This window comes from Anolis sagrei, chromosome 2 (assembly GCF_037176765.1).
Source record: "Anolis sagrei isolate rAnoSag1 chromosome 2, rAnoSag1.mat, whole genome shotgun sequence".
NCBI classification, from domain to species: Eukaryota; Metazoa; Chordata; class Lepidosauria; order Squamata; family Dactyloidae; genus Anolis; species Anolis sagrei.
In genome coordinates, this window is record NC_090022.1 from 173,570,525 (window position 1) to 173,586,335 (window position 15,811).

The 15,811-nt window shown below is 39.7% G+C and overlaps 1 protein-coding gene across 11 annotated transcripts in view; it reads left to right on the top strand.

Annotated features, from left to right (window-relative positions):
* The window catches only part of HUWE1 (HECT, UBA and WWE domain containing E3 ubiquitin protein ligase 1), a 158,633-nt gene that overhangs the window by 36,897 nt on the left and 105,925 nt on the right, over positions 1 to 15,811 (top strand). For 10 of the 11 annotated variants that reach the window (XM_067464157.1, XM_060763275.2, XM_067464156.1 and 7 more), the window contains exons 6-15: positions 824 to 976; positions 2,961 to 3,023; positions 4,432 to 4,509; positions 5,402 to 5,449; positions 5,539 to 5,607; positions 7,434 to 7,533; positions 9,959 to 10,059; positions 10,703 to 10,853; positions 11,861 to 11,988; positions 14,661 to 14,801. In XM_067464157.1, the coding sequence (XP_067320258.1) occupies positions 824 to 976; positions 2,961 to 3,023; positions 4,432 to 4,509; positions 5,402 to 5,449; positions 5,539 to 5,607; positions 7,434 to 7,533; positions 9,959 to 10,059; positions 10,703 to 10,853; positions 11,861 to 11,988; positions 14,661 to 14,801 (1,032 nt within the window). The remainder of the gene's footprint in view (positions 1 to 823; positions 977 to 2,960; positions 3,024 to 4,431; positions 4,510 to 5,401; positions 5,450 to 5,538; positions 5,608 to 7,433; positions 7,534 to 9,958; positions 10,060 to 10,702; positions 10,854 to 11,860; positions 11,989 to 14,660; positions 14,802 to 15,811) is intronic. The other variant, XM_067464164.1, reaches the window with a different exon arrangement.

Genomic DNA, 15,811 nt, shown 5'->3' on the forward strand with positions numbered 1-15,811 from the left:
TTGACTTGATCTAGGGATGATGCCCTCTTTGTCATAGGTTAGTTTGGTAATTTTGATACACACAGAAAGGAAATGTGTAGAGGTAAAACAATTGGAGGGGGAAATGTCGGGTTCCTATTGCTACTCTGCTCTTTCAATGTGTGTGACCTCCCTCTCTAAGGCTTAAACACAGTGCCTCTGGGCTTCAATATATCCTTGTGAGGGCTGCACCCACCTCCCAGGCCACGTGTTGTGCAAGCCTGATTTGTGTAGCGTTTTAAATTATTCCAGTTGTTTGTGCAATACTTAGTTATGTTACAAGGTCAGTATAAAGTCGTTTAATACTACTATCCCCATATTATTTGATAAGGATGTTGAGGAATGATGGCTTACCTAAGGCCAAATGCAGAATCCATAGCAAATCTGTGATTTGGATTGGGAACTTATGATTCCCCATCGTGGTCCCTGTGAATTGCACATATAGTAATTTCTGCGCCTGCGCAGACCAGCTTCGGAACCTTCTAGACATTTTATTAAACATTTTGACGGTAGCCCCGCCCACTCTCCCCTTGTGAGTACATATAGCCAGGGGAGGAGCTATTGCCTCCTGTTCTCTTGATCTGCCGCTCTGTCAGAAGCAAAAGAACCTTCTCTTGTGACTAGCTTATGGGACTGCTTAATTACAGACTTCCTTACCTCACCCAGACTGTTAACTGGACTTAATCCTTAAGTATCCCATTCAAATGTGGAAACTGAAATCTCTGATCATTAGGGTGGCAGTGGTATTAGGCACTAGTCATGTACTGTCTTCTGATTTCACAATGAAGCTTCTGTTTTCACCTAGCACTTGACAACGCTATTGGCATCGTCGGACATGCAAGTGGTACTTGCAGTGCTAAACCTTCTGTATGTGTTTAGCAAGCGTTCCAATTACATCACCCGCCTGGGTTCTGACAAGAGGATGCCTCTTCTGTCCCGGCTGCAGCATTTGGCAGAGGTAAGCAGATGCAAAGAAATACAAAAGTTGTTGTTTGTGGCCTTATGTCTTCCTTAGTTCATGTCTGTTCTGAAAAGTGAATGGAAATGTAATAACAGTACCCCTTCATATTCCTTAGAGGCACAGGGCCACAACAAAAGTGGAAAAAATGCAAATAAGAAAAATATTTATTTATTTTCAGTATCTGTATACCACCATTCTCAATCCCAGAAGGGGATTCAGGGTGGTTCACAGTGAACACAAATACTGGTGTTCTTATGCCAGAGTGAACACCTCTCCAGGACTCTGTAGCTCCTCCAGCAAGACTCTATAGAAGTTCATTGTAGAGTCATGCTGAAGGACCTAAAGATTCCTGTTGAGAACATATTAATGAAATCCATGAATGAACAAATCAACAACATTGTAATCCACAGGTGTGGAGGATTCATTGTTCAAATTATTCACAGTATCTTTGTCACTTGGCAGACATGCAGTGCATTAACAGTTATTTGAGCCAGATCCATTTGGAAGAATGAGAAATCAAGCTGCTTGGCACATTTTTATTTTAAAAATGTGCTTCCTATATAATACACCTGCGGCCATCAGATTTTCATTTTTTGGGGGGCTGTCTTCCTCATTGCTCCTTTGTATGTCAAGAGTTCCAGGCCATTGTGTGCCACTTGGATTATCCCCAGTGTTAAAGAAGATACAAGAGTGTATAGAAAGCTTACATGACATTGTTTACATGCTTTGGGATGCTGTGTAGCCATTGAATACAGATTAGGGACTGAGGATGGAGTGGAGCATCTTCAACCTTGCTTAATTACCATTGAGCTCAGTCTTATGGACTGTGTCAAATGCATATTGAGTCAGTTGGCTGGTGCGATATGAATAAGGTAAGGCATCTGGCATCTGGTGGCAGTTCCCGTCTGTTAAACATTAGTTTTTCATTTGCCATGTGGCAAAGCAGCATGGAGGAGGAAGTGCAGCCCTTGACTAGCATCAGAGCAAGTATGATTTTGGCACATCAGACAATGTTGTAATCGGGGATCTGATTTTGTGATGGATGCATTCATGTAACATAGCTCACTACAGATCCCATTACGTAGTCTGAACTGGAAAAGAGAACAGAGACAAAGTCAAGATGGAAAATGGAAAAATTGGCATGCATGTGGGTATGTTTGTGTGTGTGGATGTGTGTGTGTGAGGAAAGGAGGTGAAAGAAAGCTGCAATTTCTTTGAATATTTAATGTTTCAGGAAAAACAATAGAATTCCTTAAGGAAAGCATTTTGCAGATTAGTAGCTGACCAGGAAAAATGACTATATTAGTAGATGACCAGGCAAACTGAAACGGGGGAGACTTGAAAAATAATGTTGTTTAAGCTTTCTGTTTTTGCCAGTTTGTATATGTTCTGACATACTTTTCCAGGATATTGTGAACTATTTACAACTTTTTTCATGTTATAGCATGTTTTAAAAATATGAAGTTGAAATAATATTGGAGACTATTTAGCATCATTTGTCAGGATTTTAAATGCAGCAGTGAATAAAATTAGCAAGCCAAAATCATTTTGTTTTGTTCATTTTAAGTTTTTCAGATTCAGTTTTAGTAAATGTATATGGTAGTTACAAAGGACAAAACAAAGATAAAGAAGAAAAATAGACAATCTATTGGCATATGGATTGTTACAGTAACAGTAAACGTCTCCTTTAGAGCACAGTGCTACTTCATATAAATAATAAATGCATGAAACACGAATTTCCATACATTCATAACAATGAGAAGAGGCTATAGAGATCTCATTCCTACTGGCATATGTAATTTGAAAACAGCTCTCATAAATTTGCTCCTTTCTTTGGGACTATTGCGTTCTCTATTGCAATTTTTTCTTGATCTGGTCTAATCAAGGTGTACTATTTCATTTCTCAAATTATGTGTAGTTTTTAGGATGCTTTGGAGGTATCACTAGTCTTCATGGCTCTCCTTTTTCTTTTGTTCTATAGAGCTGGGGCGGCAAAGAGAATGGTTTTGGCCTTGCAGAATGTTGTAGAGATTTGCACCTGCTGGTAAGTTGAGTTTTCTATTATTCTGCAGTTGGTAGCTTGGTTCTTGCTATGTGGTGTTAATTTCCAGTTGCTTACTGGTGTCCTTTTCGATGTGTGTTGTGTAGTATCTCTCATTTTGTTGGTATTGAAAGCAGCACTGGCAAACAGTTGATTATCTGCTCTTGATGAAAACAAATCTGGCTTCTCTAGAGGACAAAAGTCCAACAAAATATGGTATCATATTGGAGTCAGTACAACAGACACTGTATCTGGAATGGTCTCTGTGGATGCTTCGGATAACATTTTAGAGTAAGGGATTCAAATACTGCAATTGTCAGCTTTTGCTTTGGTTTGTGTTTTGCTGGGGGGTATTTTTACTTTGAGAGAGGGAGTAATGTATGATACTAACTGGAAAATTTAGTAGCGTTGGGAATTCTTGGATAGGGGTGCATTTTTGCTTGCTCATTGCTATCAATTCTTGCCCCTCTTGAACTGGTAGAGGTGCCAGCTTGGTTCTGTTACCAGTTTTGTTGGAAAAGCTCTATTACTTTAAAACTTGCTTGCATTTGCTTTGCTGATGGAGGGGACACCAGGCACCATTTTCAGCTGACTGAATTCTGAAAGGAAACAGCACTCGTGGGGGTAGAATTGTACATTTAGAATTGTAGGAGCTGTGCTTTTCTGGATAATAAGATGAGCAGTCTCTTTACAGCATGAAAGTTCAGGGTGTTGATCCTTATAGAGATTCAGTCTTGTCCTAGTGGATTAGCACTGCAGTGTCAGCACAGTTGCTATCGCACCAAAACAGCGACAGTTACTCTAAACCTCTGGAATAGGAAGTAAAGCATTTTATAAGGCCTTGTTTATGCAGTCAAGGCTGAGATCTGTGTCAAATGTGCCCCAAACAACTTTTTGTATCTCCTGTCAGAATTCATATGCTGCAAGGCATTTTCCAAAAATCCCCCCCCCCTTTGCCTGAGGCTACAAATCCCCCCCTTTTGCTTTAACTACCAGAATAAACTTAGATGATATACGATGCAGAGATGCTTGTTTTATGTGGAGCTGCTAAAAGCAGCAGTTTGCACAGACCATGCTTTAATTTTTGTGCATCTTCTTGCATATTGCTGAGATGTTCTTTATAGCTGCAGGCTTCCCTCTGCATTTTTATACCTTCATGCCTAAGCCTAACGTCTTACACACTCCCTCCTCCTTGCATCAGAAGATGTAAGAATTCAGGGTGGAGTGTGTTGTGCATGATGATACGGACTGCTGCAAGACAGTGATCTCAGTACCAGGGTGCATTGTCCTTTGAGCTGGTCTCCATAATTGCCTTCTCCCAGTGTAGAGAGAGTGGCTTATTATTAATAATATTTTTGGAGAGTGTTTGCCATCTGGTTTGTTCTGATTCCATACTGTGATCTATACACAGAAATACCCTCCCAGTGCAACTACACTACACTTTGAATTCTATGCAGAGCCAGGGGCCGAGGTCAAAGTGGACAAAAGGGTGAGTCTCTTACAGACTTGTTCTTGTAGGGTTCTGTGGGAAGTGGGTGGGAGCAAGATTTGGCAAACACACCCCATTGGATAAAAGAAAGGGTATAGCACATTGCTCTCTGTTCACTCTGTAAGAGAAATGGGGAGCTCTGTTCCCAATGAGTGACTTTTATGATGGGGGAAGTTACTATAGGTATGCTGGCAGCCAGTCTTCCTATTCTCAGAAGCTTTCAGTAGCTTGGTCAATTCAATTGGAAGTTGTTGCAGACCACCTCTGCTCTAGCTGCTGTGCCCTGTAATTGGATAGCTTGCTTATACTCTTAAGGTGATGGAGATGGGTTAGGCATTCAGTGGTGTTGAAATCCCATTTATTTGCCCTTTTATCTTGTGTTTGCTGTCCTATGTCTTGAGAATTCCTCTGATACGTCTCTTGTGAGGTTCAAACCCTTCAGATGCTCTCCTACCTTCCCATGTTGTATAATAGCCCTGTGGTGAAAAGTTGAGTAGATGACACACTTGGCTAGCTTTCCCAAGTCAGAGGGCATACATCAGTACAGTGTTGAGATTCCCTTGAGATTCTCAAGGTAACTCCTCCGTCTGCCTATGGAGAGTCTTGTCTGCTAATTTGCTTCTCTAAATGCTTACTATTTCCTAGGCATTCATTTATGGGACTGTAGTTTTCACTCACATAGGGCTTGCCAGCACAGTAATCCATGTTGTGATACATTTGAAATACCCAGAAAGGCCAGGTCTGAAGGTTAGCCAAAGCCACAGTTCAGTGCTGAGTCTTTGCCCCCATGGCTCCCTTAAGCAGATGTATGCCACGGTTGCTATTGTGCCATAACTTCTAAATGAGAGACTGGATATGACTGCCTAAACCTTTTGCATTTGTTTTTCCTCAGACTACCAGCAACACACTACATTATATCCACATAGAACAACTTGACAAGGTAAGGTACTCCTTGTCTTTTCAGTGGAACATTTCATTTTGTCTTTTTGTATTGTCAACTTCTAAGTAATTGTTGTTTTCACTATGCAGATTTCAGAAAGCCCCTCTGAAATTATGGAATCCCTCACCAAAATGTACAGCATCCCAAAGGATAAACAGGTACATTGAAACAAGGAGTGGATTTAGTACAGTTTGTTTCAGAATGAAGTTTCTGGTTTGTTCTAGTGGGAAAATACATTGATTGAAGTTGAGAAATCAGAGAATTTAGTTGATAATCCAACATCCCTTTAGCATTTGTATTTATTTATTTATTTGCTATATTTCTACCCTGCTCTATCTCACCCCAAAGGGAACTCAGTTTGGCAATTATTGTGGGTTTGAAGGGGCACACTGTGTATACAGATTCCAAGATCTGGTTGCATGCTACTATACTCAAGATGATTACTATTTTTTGTTCTTGGCATGGGATTAATGGGGTGAGGGACTTCTTTGCATTGCATTCATTAATGTTAGCATGGACATTTCATACCCATCACAAGGATGGATTGACTTTGGATAGCAGCATGTGTTATCTGGAATTACCATATATACTCGAGTATAACCCGATTTTTGAGCCCTTTTTTTAGTCTGGCTTATACTCAAGTCAAAGTTATTTATTATTTTACTGGGCTATTATTATTATTATTATTATTATTAGTAGTAGTAGTAGTATGTTTATTATTTTATTCTATTATTATTATTATTACATTTACATTACTTTATTCTCATTAATATTACATCAATTATTTTGTGGTAATTATTATTACATTTATTATATTTCTCTATTATTGGAAGGACACATAAGCACATTTACATTGAGGAAGGTCAGAATAATGGTTTAATCAGAGTTGGACAGTTTTATCTTTCGGACAATAAACATAAAGCAGCACTTTGATTGGAAATGGATTGGCAAGACGATATATATGAGGATACGATTTTATTGTTCTATCACTGGGTTTGTTGACTGAGTATTGTTTTAATGACTGTTATAATTGGTTATAATTAATTGCTATTGTTTTAACTCTGTATGGATTTATGGTTTTATACTGTGTTATTGATTTGTGGCATCGAATTGCTGCCTTTGGGGGGTTGAGAAGGGTGGGGTAAAAATGCTGTAAATAAATAAATAAATCTTAAATTACAGTTTTATGTGAATATTCAAAAACATTTAACTTACTGATGCTTCAATTAATGTAATTGTATTGGTATGTATTTTTATTTTGAAATTTACCACTAGCTGCTGCATTTCCCACCTTCAGCTTATACTTGAGTCAATACCATTTCCCAGTTTTTTGTAGTAAAGTTAGTTGCCTCGGCTTATATTGGGGTCGGCTTATACTCAAGTATATACGGTACATCAAATCCAACTATTTTTGAGTAAGATCTACACTTGATCTTGGCCTGTATAACTTGTATGCTACAGTGTAATAAGGGTCTTTGGACCATAATAAAAATGTTGTTAAGATCTATATGTGAAGCTAAATATGAATGCTTTGCTACTCAAGCCCTGCTTGTGGACTTCCTATAGACAACTAGCTGACCACTGCAGGAATGGAACTTCTTGGTCTTGTCCAGAAGGGTTGATGTTATGTTATTAGGTGATAGGAAGAACTCTTCTCTAAGACTTCAGAGTAGGGCTGACATTTTGAATGATGCTTTATGATTTTTTTAAAAATCACCAAAGAATTAAAATTAGTACATCGAAGAGATGGATTTGTACCCTGCTCCACTGATAATCCTCTGCTTCATGGTATATATGAGCATTGGGGGATATTTTGAATGGGATAGCTTCAAGATGAGGCAATGCAGTTTATACTACTTTGTTCTGTTTTGTGTTTTAAAAATGTGATGTGATTGTTGGCCAGGCATGAAACTGTGAGTGTTGTTTTGTTGTGGTTGCTTGCTTAGAATATTGCATAACCCTGTTAATTATTTTCTTTTTGTAGATGCTGCTGTTTACACATATTCGCCTGGCCCATGGCTTTTCCAATCATAAAAAACGATTGCAAGCTGTTCAGGCTAGACTGCATGCCATTTCTATCTTAGGTGAGTATTAGTATGGCAGTAGATGGATTCTTCTCTGTGACACATTGCTAAACATGTATGATGAATGCAGGAAGAAAGCAACCAGATCTCTATAAATATGAATGAATAGCCAGAATTCCAGCCCATCAACCAGCTCTATAGTAAAAAAAAACAACAAAAAAACCCCCATGTATGATTGATAAATATTAATCAGGAGCCGAGGACAAATTTGTGAGAAATATTTATAACAGTTCAGAACTCCCTAATGTATTCTGCTTCCCCGAAGGAATCACTACTCTAATGCTGTTGAGTACCTCTTCTCTGTACCTCTCGTGCTCAAATCTCCTACACAATTTTGAATTCATTAGTCAGGATATATTATGAAAAGACAAAAGCACTCACAAAACATGTACCGAGTCATTATTTTTGACGTGAAAACTAAACGCAACATAGAATTATAGTGTTGGAAAAGACCACATGGGTTGTTTAGTCCAATTCCCTGCCATGCAGGAAAAGCACAATCAAAACATCCCTGACATAGCAGAAGCCCATCATCTGGAGGAAGATATAATCTAAGCTGTTGCTCCATCCACTTTAAACTTAATTCACTCCAGCCACTTTACATTCATTCCCATACGCAAGTATTTCATTTATTTCTCTTTATTAATGAGGGTTCATTCCCATTCCAGTGTAGCAAATTATTCAAGCCAAGAATGATTAGTGGTGGCCACTCTATTAGTTGTATTATGTAATTGCATCAATAACAATATAAGATCTATCCCTATATAAGCATTTTGATCCAGGTGGTTGTGTAGTGGTTTGAATGTTGGACTTCAACTTTGGAGACCAGGATTCAGAGCCAGCAGGGTGAATATGTGCAAGTTGCGACAGCATAACTTCCTTTTTTAAAATGCGCGCCATTCAGTCGGTTGAAGACGTAGCGGAGCGCTAGTGGTCTTGTTCGAGAGGCGGGAGTATAAAGTTTTGTCCTGACACAGTTCAGTCACCATCATGCGTTAGAACAGTGAGGAGCGTGCTTCTGCCATTGAGGCCTACTTTTCGAGTGGATGTTCTGTGATTGCAAACCAGCGCGCCTTTCGGAATCGGTTTAATTTAGCCCCAATCCCCCCTGTCCCGGACCGGAAATCAATTGTGACGTGGGTCACTACATTCAGGCAAATTGCAAGACGAAGGCCCATTAGATCACCTGAGAACATTGAGGCAGTGAGAGCTTCAATGTTGCGATCACCACAGCATTCTGCGCGCAAACATGCATCTGTCCTTGGACTTTCCGATTGTTCTGTGAAGAGAATTCTTCATGATGATCTTACAAGATGGCGATTGTGCAGGAACTTTCTGTACGTGACTTCAATTCTTGGAGGAACGCGTGTGAGGTTCTTCTCGAAGTCGTTCCTGAGGACGCTATTGTTTTTTTAGTGCTGAAGCCCATTTTCATTTGTGTGGATTCATCAACAAACAAAACATGCGCTACTGGGCTGACAACAATCCTTGAGAATTGCATCAAAGGCTTTTGCATTCACCTAAAACCACAGTGTAGTGTGCAATTTCCTCAGCTGGAATTATTGGTCCCTGGTTCTTTGAGGAAAATGAAGCTGCAGTGACAGTGAATTCGGACCGGTATGTAAACATGTTCAGGATTTTTTTCCCCACGGCTAGATGGGTTGGACTTAGGGGACATTTGGTTCCAACAAGACGGTGCAACTGCACACACTTCAAGAGCATTGATGGCTGTTTTAAGGGAACACTTCCCAGAGCGCCTCGTTTCAATTCGGGGGGATTTGGAGTGGCCAGCCCGCTCTCCAGATTTGGTCCCTTGTGATTTTTTTCTATGGGATTTTTTTGAAATCCTGTGTTTATGTGAACCGTCCAAAGACCCTACAAGATTTGAAGACCAACATCCAGGAAGAAATTGCCAACATAACACCTGCTATGCTGGCAAGAGTCATGACAAATACCAGAAATCGGTCTACTCAGTGTATGGAGAATGGGGGACATTACCTACCTAATTTGATCTTCAAAACTACGTAAAACAAAACTTTAGGTATGCACCTACATTATAAAAAAAATCTGATTTATACAAGGGGTTTTATTAAGTTTTGAAAAAAGGAAGTTATGCTGCTGCACCCTGTAGGTTAAAACAAACTGAAAATTAGCTGAAAAGCCAAGGATGTAAACTCCAAAATTCTCTTCCGTTCACTTCCTGATTGTCTGTTGACTGAAATTGTAAGTGTACAACCTGTTATAGATACAAAAAGGGGCCACTCTGTAGCTACCCATTCCTGGCTCTCAAACAGTAGAAGTTTCCATTTCTACTTTTTGAGTAAGTCACCATCATGATATCACAAAGTGCCACCTGACGTAATAAGTAGGATTCTGCATTGACCAACTCTTACAGATTATTAAAGTAATATCTCTCTTTCCACAGTGTATTCAAATGCCTTGCAGGAATCCGCTAACAGCATATTGTACAATGGATTGATAGAGGAACTAGTGGATGTACTGCAAATAACAGATAAACAATTAATGGTAAGTCATCTGTGCAGGCTTATGATAGTACAATCCAACATGAGACAAAGACTTCCAATGGGAGAGCAGAGGACAGCTGTGAGTAGACCTGTGGCTAGTGACAAAATTGGAAAGTTGGAAGGCTTTTCAAGCTGTTGATATGCTCAGAGGGGAAAGGAAGGTCTGAAGCTACACAATGTTTGCTGTAGAAACATAGAATGTAGTAAACATGAATCATAGAATATGGAAGCAAACCATACTAACATAAACATTGTAATACCTGGGGTGAGTGAGCTAAAATGGATCAGAATTGACATTTTAAGTTGGATGATGACACAGTGTTTTACTCAGGAAATGAATATTTTTGAAGAAATGAGTTGGTGTTAATAATGAGGAGAGCTGTCATAAAAGCAGTCCATATTTGAGGAAGAAACCATAACTTTGGCTTTGTCCAAAAGATATCAGGATTTGATTGAATTGGCAGGGCTAATTTTTTTCAAATTTTATGCTTTGCTGTTATTATGTTTCCTGGAGGCCACCCTGTTTCAGATTCTTGAAGAATTCATCTGCCCTGCATGGAGATGGGAAGTGTGTTTGGTATTAATAAATGAACAATAAGTTTGTCATGCCTACGTGCATAATCTTGCCACTTTTTCCTTGACAGGATATTAAAGCTGCCTCTTTGAGGACATTGACTTCAATTGTGCACTTGGAGCGGACTCCAAAACTCAGCAGTATTATTGACTGCACAGGAACTGCTTCCTACCATGGATTTTTGCCAGTCCTGGTCCGGAACTGTATACAGGCCATGATTGGTTAGTAGCTGTGCTTTCTGGGTGCAGAGGAGAATCTGTATTTCTGCTGTTCTGATATGTCATCAATTGTAGAATGCACACTAATTTCAGTATCACCAAAAAAAGAAGAAGCTTTAATTATGTGTGTGTATCTTTCTAAATAAATAAAAATGTAATGTTTGTTTGTGGGATTAGCATAACTCAAAAACCACTGGACGAAGTGCCACCAAATTTAGCCACAAGACACCTACTAACCCAAGAAGTGACCATCACTAAAAAAATGATTTTGTCATTTGGGAGTTGTAGTTGCTGGGATTTATAGTTCACCTTCAATCAAAGAGCATTCTGAACTCCACCAATCATGGAATTAAACCAAACATGGCACACAGGACTCCCATGACCAACAGAAAACACTAGAAGGGTTTGGTGAGCATTGGCCTTGATTTTGGGAGTTGTAGTTCACCTACATCCAGAGAGCACTGTGGACTCAAACAATGATGGATCTGGACCAAACTTGGCACGGATATTCCATATGCCCAAATATGAACACAGATGGGTTTGGGGGGAAATAGACCTTGACATTTGGGGAGTTGTAGGTACTGGGATTTATAGTTCTCCTACAATCGAAGAGCATTCTGAACCCCATGAATGACAGAATTGGGGCAAACTTCTCACACAGAACTCCCATGACCAACAGAAAATACTTAAGGTCACCCAGTCCAATTCCGTTCACCAGGGCAAGAAAACGTAATCAAATCCCTTCTGACAAAGAGCCATTCAACCATAGATACAGATAGATATATATGAATTCACACACACATAGTATCCTAGATTTGAAAGGGACCCCTAAAGAAAGACAATGATATATTGCATGTTCCAGAGTAGGCAAACCAGACAATCTCCACATCAATACTGACAAAGAAACAACAAGAAAAAGCTGTGTCTTAGAATGGAAGAAACATGGTTATTTGTTGTTTTCCTGCTTGCTATTGCTAGTAAACTCTAAGGCTGCTCCCCTTGTTTTCCAGATCCCTCAATGGAGCCATATCCTCACCAGTTTGCCACTGCACTCTTTTCCTTCCTGTATCATTTGGCGAGCTATGATGCAGGAGGCGAAGCTTTAGTCTCCTGTGGCATGATGGAAGCCCTGCTGAAGGTAATGTGTGCTCAGAGGATAAGGAAACTGAAATAAGAAAACTGCTGCTAGGCTTCTGTTGAAAACAATTCTTTGTGGTCTCTGTGAATCACACAAAACTGCAGCAGTCTTGCTTATACAAATTCTCTTCTTCACCTTATTCTCTCTATCATCTTGCTGCTCCACTTAATTTCACTCAGTGGAGTTAAAGGCTACAAAGGATCTTGAATGCCAGCCATGTATATGAAGGGTTCCCGCCACATTGTGCAATTTGAGGCATTTTGTTGTTTGGATTGGTTGGAGATTAACCAGAATAAAAATGGCTTCTATAATAGTCCACACACACACTTTCATTAGCCAATCTCTGCTAGAAATAATAGATGCTGGCAGTTTGGATGGAATCTGACTTTTATCCTTAAGTTTAGAATAACATCTATATATATAAATTTGTTAGGGGCATCCAACGAGGAAACAAAACTCAAAAACCCCCCAACGAAACTTAACCAAAATTCCCATGCCCATAACACAACCCAAAAGGTACAAACATATCTACTCAAAATGAAAAACAACACAACAACACACTCACAAAACGGCAAAACAACAAAACTCAAAAAAAACCCAACGAAACTTAACTAAAATCCCCGTGCCCATAACACAACCCACAAGGTACAAACATATCTACTCAAAATGAAAAACAACACAACAACACACTCACAAAACGGCAAAACAACAAAACTAAAAAAAAAACCCAACGAAACTTAACTAAAATCCCCGTGCCCATAACACAACCCACAAGGTACAAACATATCTACTCAAAATGAAAAACAACACAACCACACACTCACAAAACGGCAAAACAACAAAACTCAAAAATCCCCCAACGAAACTTAACTAAAATCCCCGTGCCCATAACACAACCCACAAGGTACAAACATATCTACTCAAAATGAAAAACAACACAACAACACACTCACAAAACGGCAAAACAACAAAACTAAAAAAAAAAACCAACGAAACTTAACTAAAATCCCCGTGCCCATAACACAACCCACAAGGTACAAACATATCTACTCAAAATGAAAAACAACACAACAACACACTCACAAAACGGCAAAACAACAAAACTCAAAAAAAACCAACGAAACTTAACTAAAATCCCCGTGCCCATAACACAACCCACAAGGTACAAACATATCTACTCAAAATGAAAAACAACACAACAACACACTCACAAAACGGCAAAACAACTGAGCATGCGCATTGTTCCCTGGCGCGCGCACATGGCCTTCCGGCCAACGTTCCCTCTGCGGAAACCATGCCCACTCCAAGCCCCGCCGCGCTGCTTCCCGCACACACACACCCCCTGCCGCACACACACATGCAACCCGACGCTCCATCACTCCCCTGCCCCAATCTTACCTCATTTTACTTCACGCCACCTCCAAACCCCACCCCGCCCCTTCCCGCCCTGTCAAAATCTAGGAAAGACAGGAAGGAAGGAAAGAAGGAAGAAAGAGAAAGGGAGGTAAAGAAAAAGGGGGAAGGAAGGAAAGTTAGAGAAAGAAGAAAAGGAAAGAAAAGGAAGGATGGAAGGAAAGAAAAGAGAGACAGCAGAAGAGAAAGAAAAAGGGGGAAGGAAGGAAAGAGATAGAGAAAGAAGAGGAGAAGGAAAGATGCGAAGGAAGGAAGGAAGGAAGGAAGGAGAGAAAGAGGGAAGATTGGCCACAGCAACACGTGGCGGGTAAAGGTTGTTATTTCGATTATTATTATTATGCTATTGTTCCTCTGAGACCCTTTTAGGGGGAATGGGAGAGGTGTCAGGTCCCGGAGGCAATGCATTGCATTATTGTTATTGTTATGATGGTGGTGAAATAAAAGGAAATAAAAAGTGAAAGAAGGAAGCAAACAGGGAGGGAGGAAAGGCAAAGGAAGAAAGGGGGAGGGAATGAAGGAAAGAGAGAAGGATGAAACCAAGTAGTGAAAGAAGGAAAGAGGTAGAGAAGGAAGAAAGGAGAGAAAGGGGGAGGAAAAGGGGGAAGGAATAGGTAGGGACCTCTTTCATAATAGTCCAGATATCTACCTCAACTTTGATAAGTTTTACTATAGGCCACAGCAACGCGTGGCAGGGCACAGCTAGTTCCAGATAAAATCTAATAGATTCTTGAGAAATATATCACATTGGATACCATTCCAAACAGGTCTGTGCATGTAAGCTTAGTTTAGTTTGTGCTGATGTTAGCTGTATGGTAGCTGCAAACACCAGCACAATTTTAATCTGAAAATGGCCAGCCTGTGCAGCATCTGGCATATATCTAAAAGCTGCATAATGGCTTGATTAGCTTAATCAAATACTATTTAAAATCCTCAGCACAGATGTTGAGTATCGTAATTGGTCAACAATTTCCTGGTTTAAATAGCATTTATCTAAAACAAGATAATCCCACAAATTCTTCCAGAATTTTTTTTTTTATAACTGTCAGTTTAACACTGGGGGCGCCTGAGTCAGTGGATTTGATTAGTTCAGTGGTTTGGGGGTATTCTGTGCATTTTGAATTCAGCCGCCCTGAGTCCCCCCTAGGGGGTTGAGAAGGGCGGGATAGAAGCACTACAAATAATAATAATAATAATAATAATAATAATAATAATAATAATAATAATAATGCATTCTAATTTTTTATTTTTTCATTTACTAGGTGATCAAATTCTTGGGAGATGAACAGGATCAGATCACTTTTGTGACCCGAGCTGTACGAGTGGTAGACTTAATCACAAACCTAGATATGGCAGCTTTCCAGTCTCATAGTGGCTTGTCTATCTTCATCTACAGACTGGAGGTAAGTCTTTTCATTTTAGTGGTTGTGGCTATTCAAAACAAATCCTACCAAGCTGAGATACTATTTATTTTCCAAGCCTCCTCCTATTTAGAGTAATCTGATAGGTCTTGGGAATAGATCCCCTAGCTGCCAAGTTCTGCGCTTCTCCAAGATGTGGTCTTGGATGAGATTCAGATTTGGCTTTTAAATAAAAGAGATGTAGCTGAATGAAGCTGATGTGATTAATCTCCCAGTTCTGTCGAGCTAGGTTCTCTGTAAAGTAGCAGATGAAGTTTGGGGTAAGGAACAGTGGTCTGGCTTTGGCTGTGCTGGATTTAGGTGTGTGTGTTTGAAGGTTAGGAACCACCAATGAACAGGGATTCTGTTCCAACTTACGGGACTTCAGAATCTGTGCTGAGGTCACTTTGCTAGTTTACAATTCTCATGGTTGTTATCATATACCTTAGCATTCTACCCATTTTTTTCTCTAAATGATGGCCTAGCATTCCCAACAAATAAACTCCAGTTTCACCTTAGGTTTCACCTTAACAGTACCTTCCAGCATCAATTATATCTGAGTATTTTTGCCCTTTCCACAAGACCCTCATATGATAGTGTCCCAACAACATACTCATATGTCCAACATTGGTTAGAGCTTTCTTTATGCATCTTAGAAAGCCTCTCTGTCCATAATTTAGACTGCCCAAGTTTTAAGATCCCAGGAAGAGCTGTATTTTGTTTTAACTTAGGTTGTAATCTCCCTTGGGTCCCTTGTTGGGAGAAAGGCAAGATCAATTACTTGGATAGTGGCAATGGATGAAAAATGCTCTTTCTCTATAGCTGTTACTTTGGGGAACGCCAACAATGTTTGTGCATGTGGGCTGCATGTCGTTCTTAAGATGCTTGGTTATGTAGTGTAGCAAACACAATATGTGTACTATATGTGTACTATTTTCTGTGTACCCCATATAATATAATGATCAATTGCATATAATTCCAATGTAAATCTGACTTTACATCCAAAAAAAATT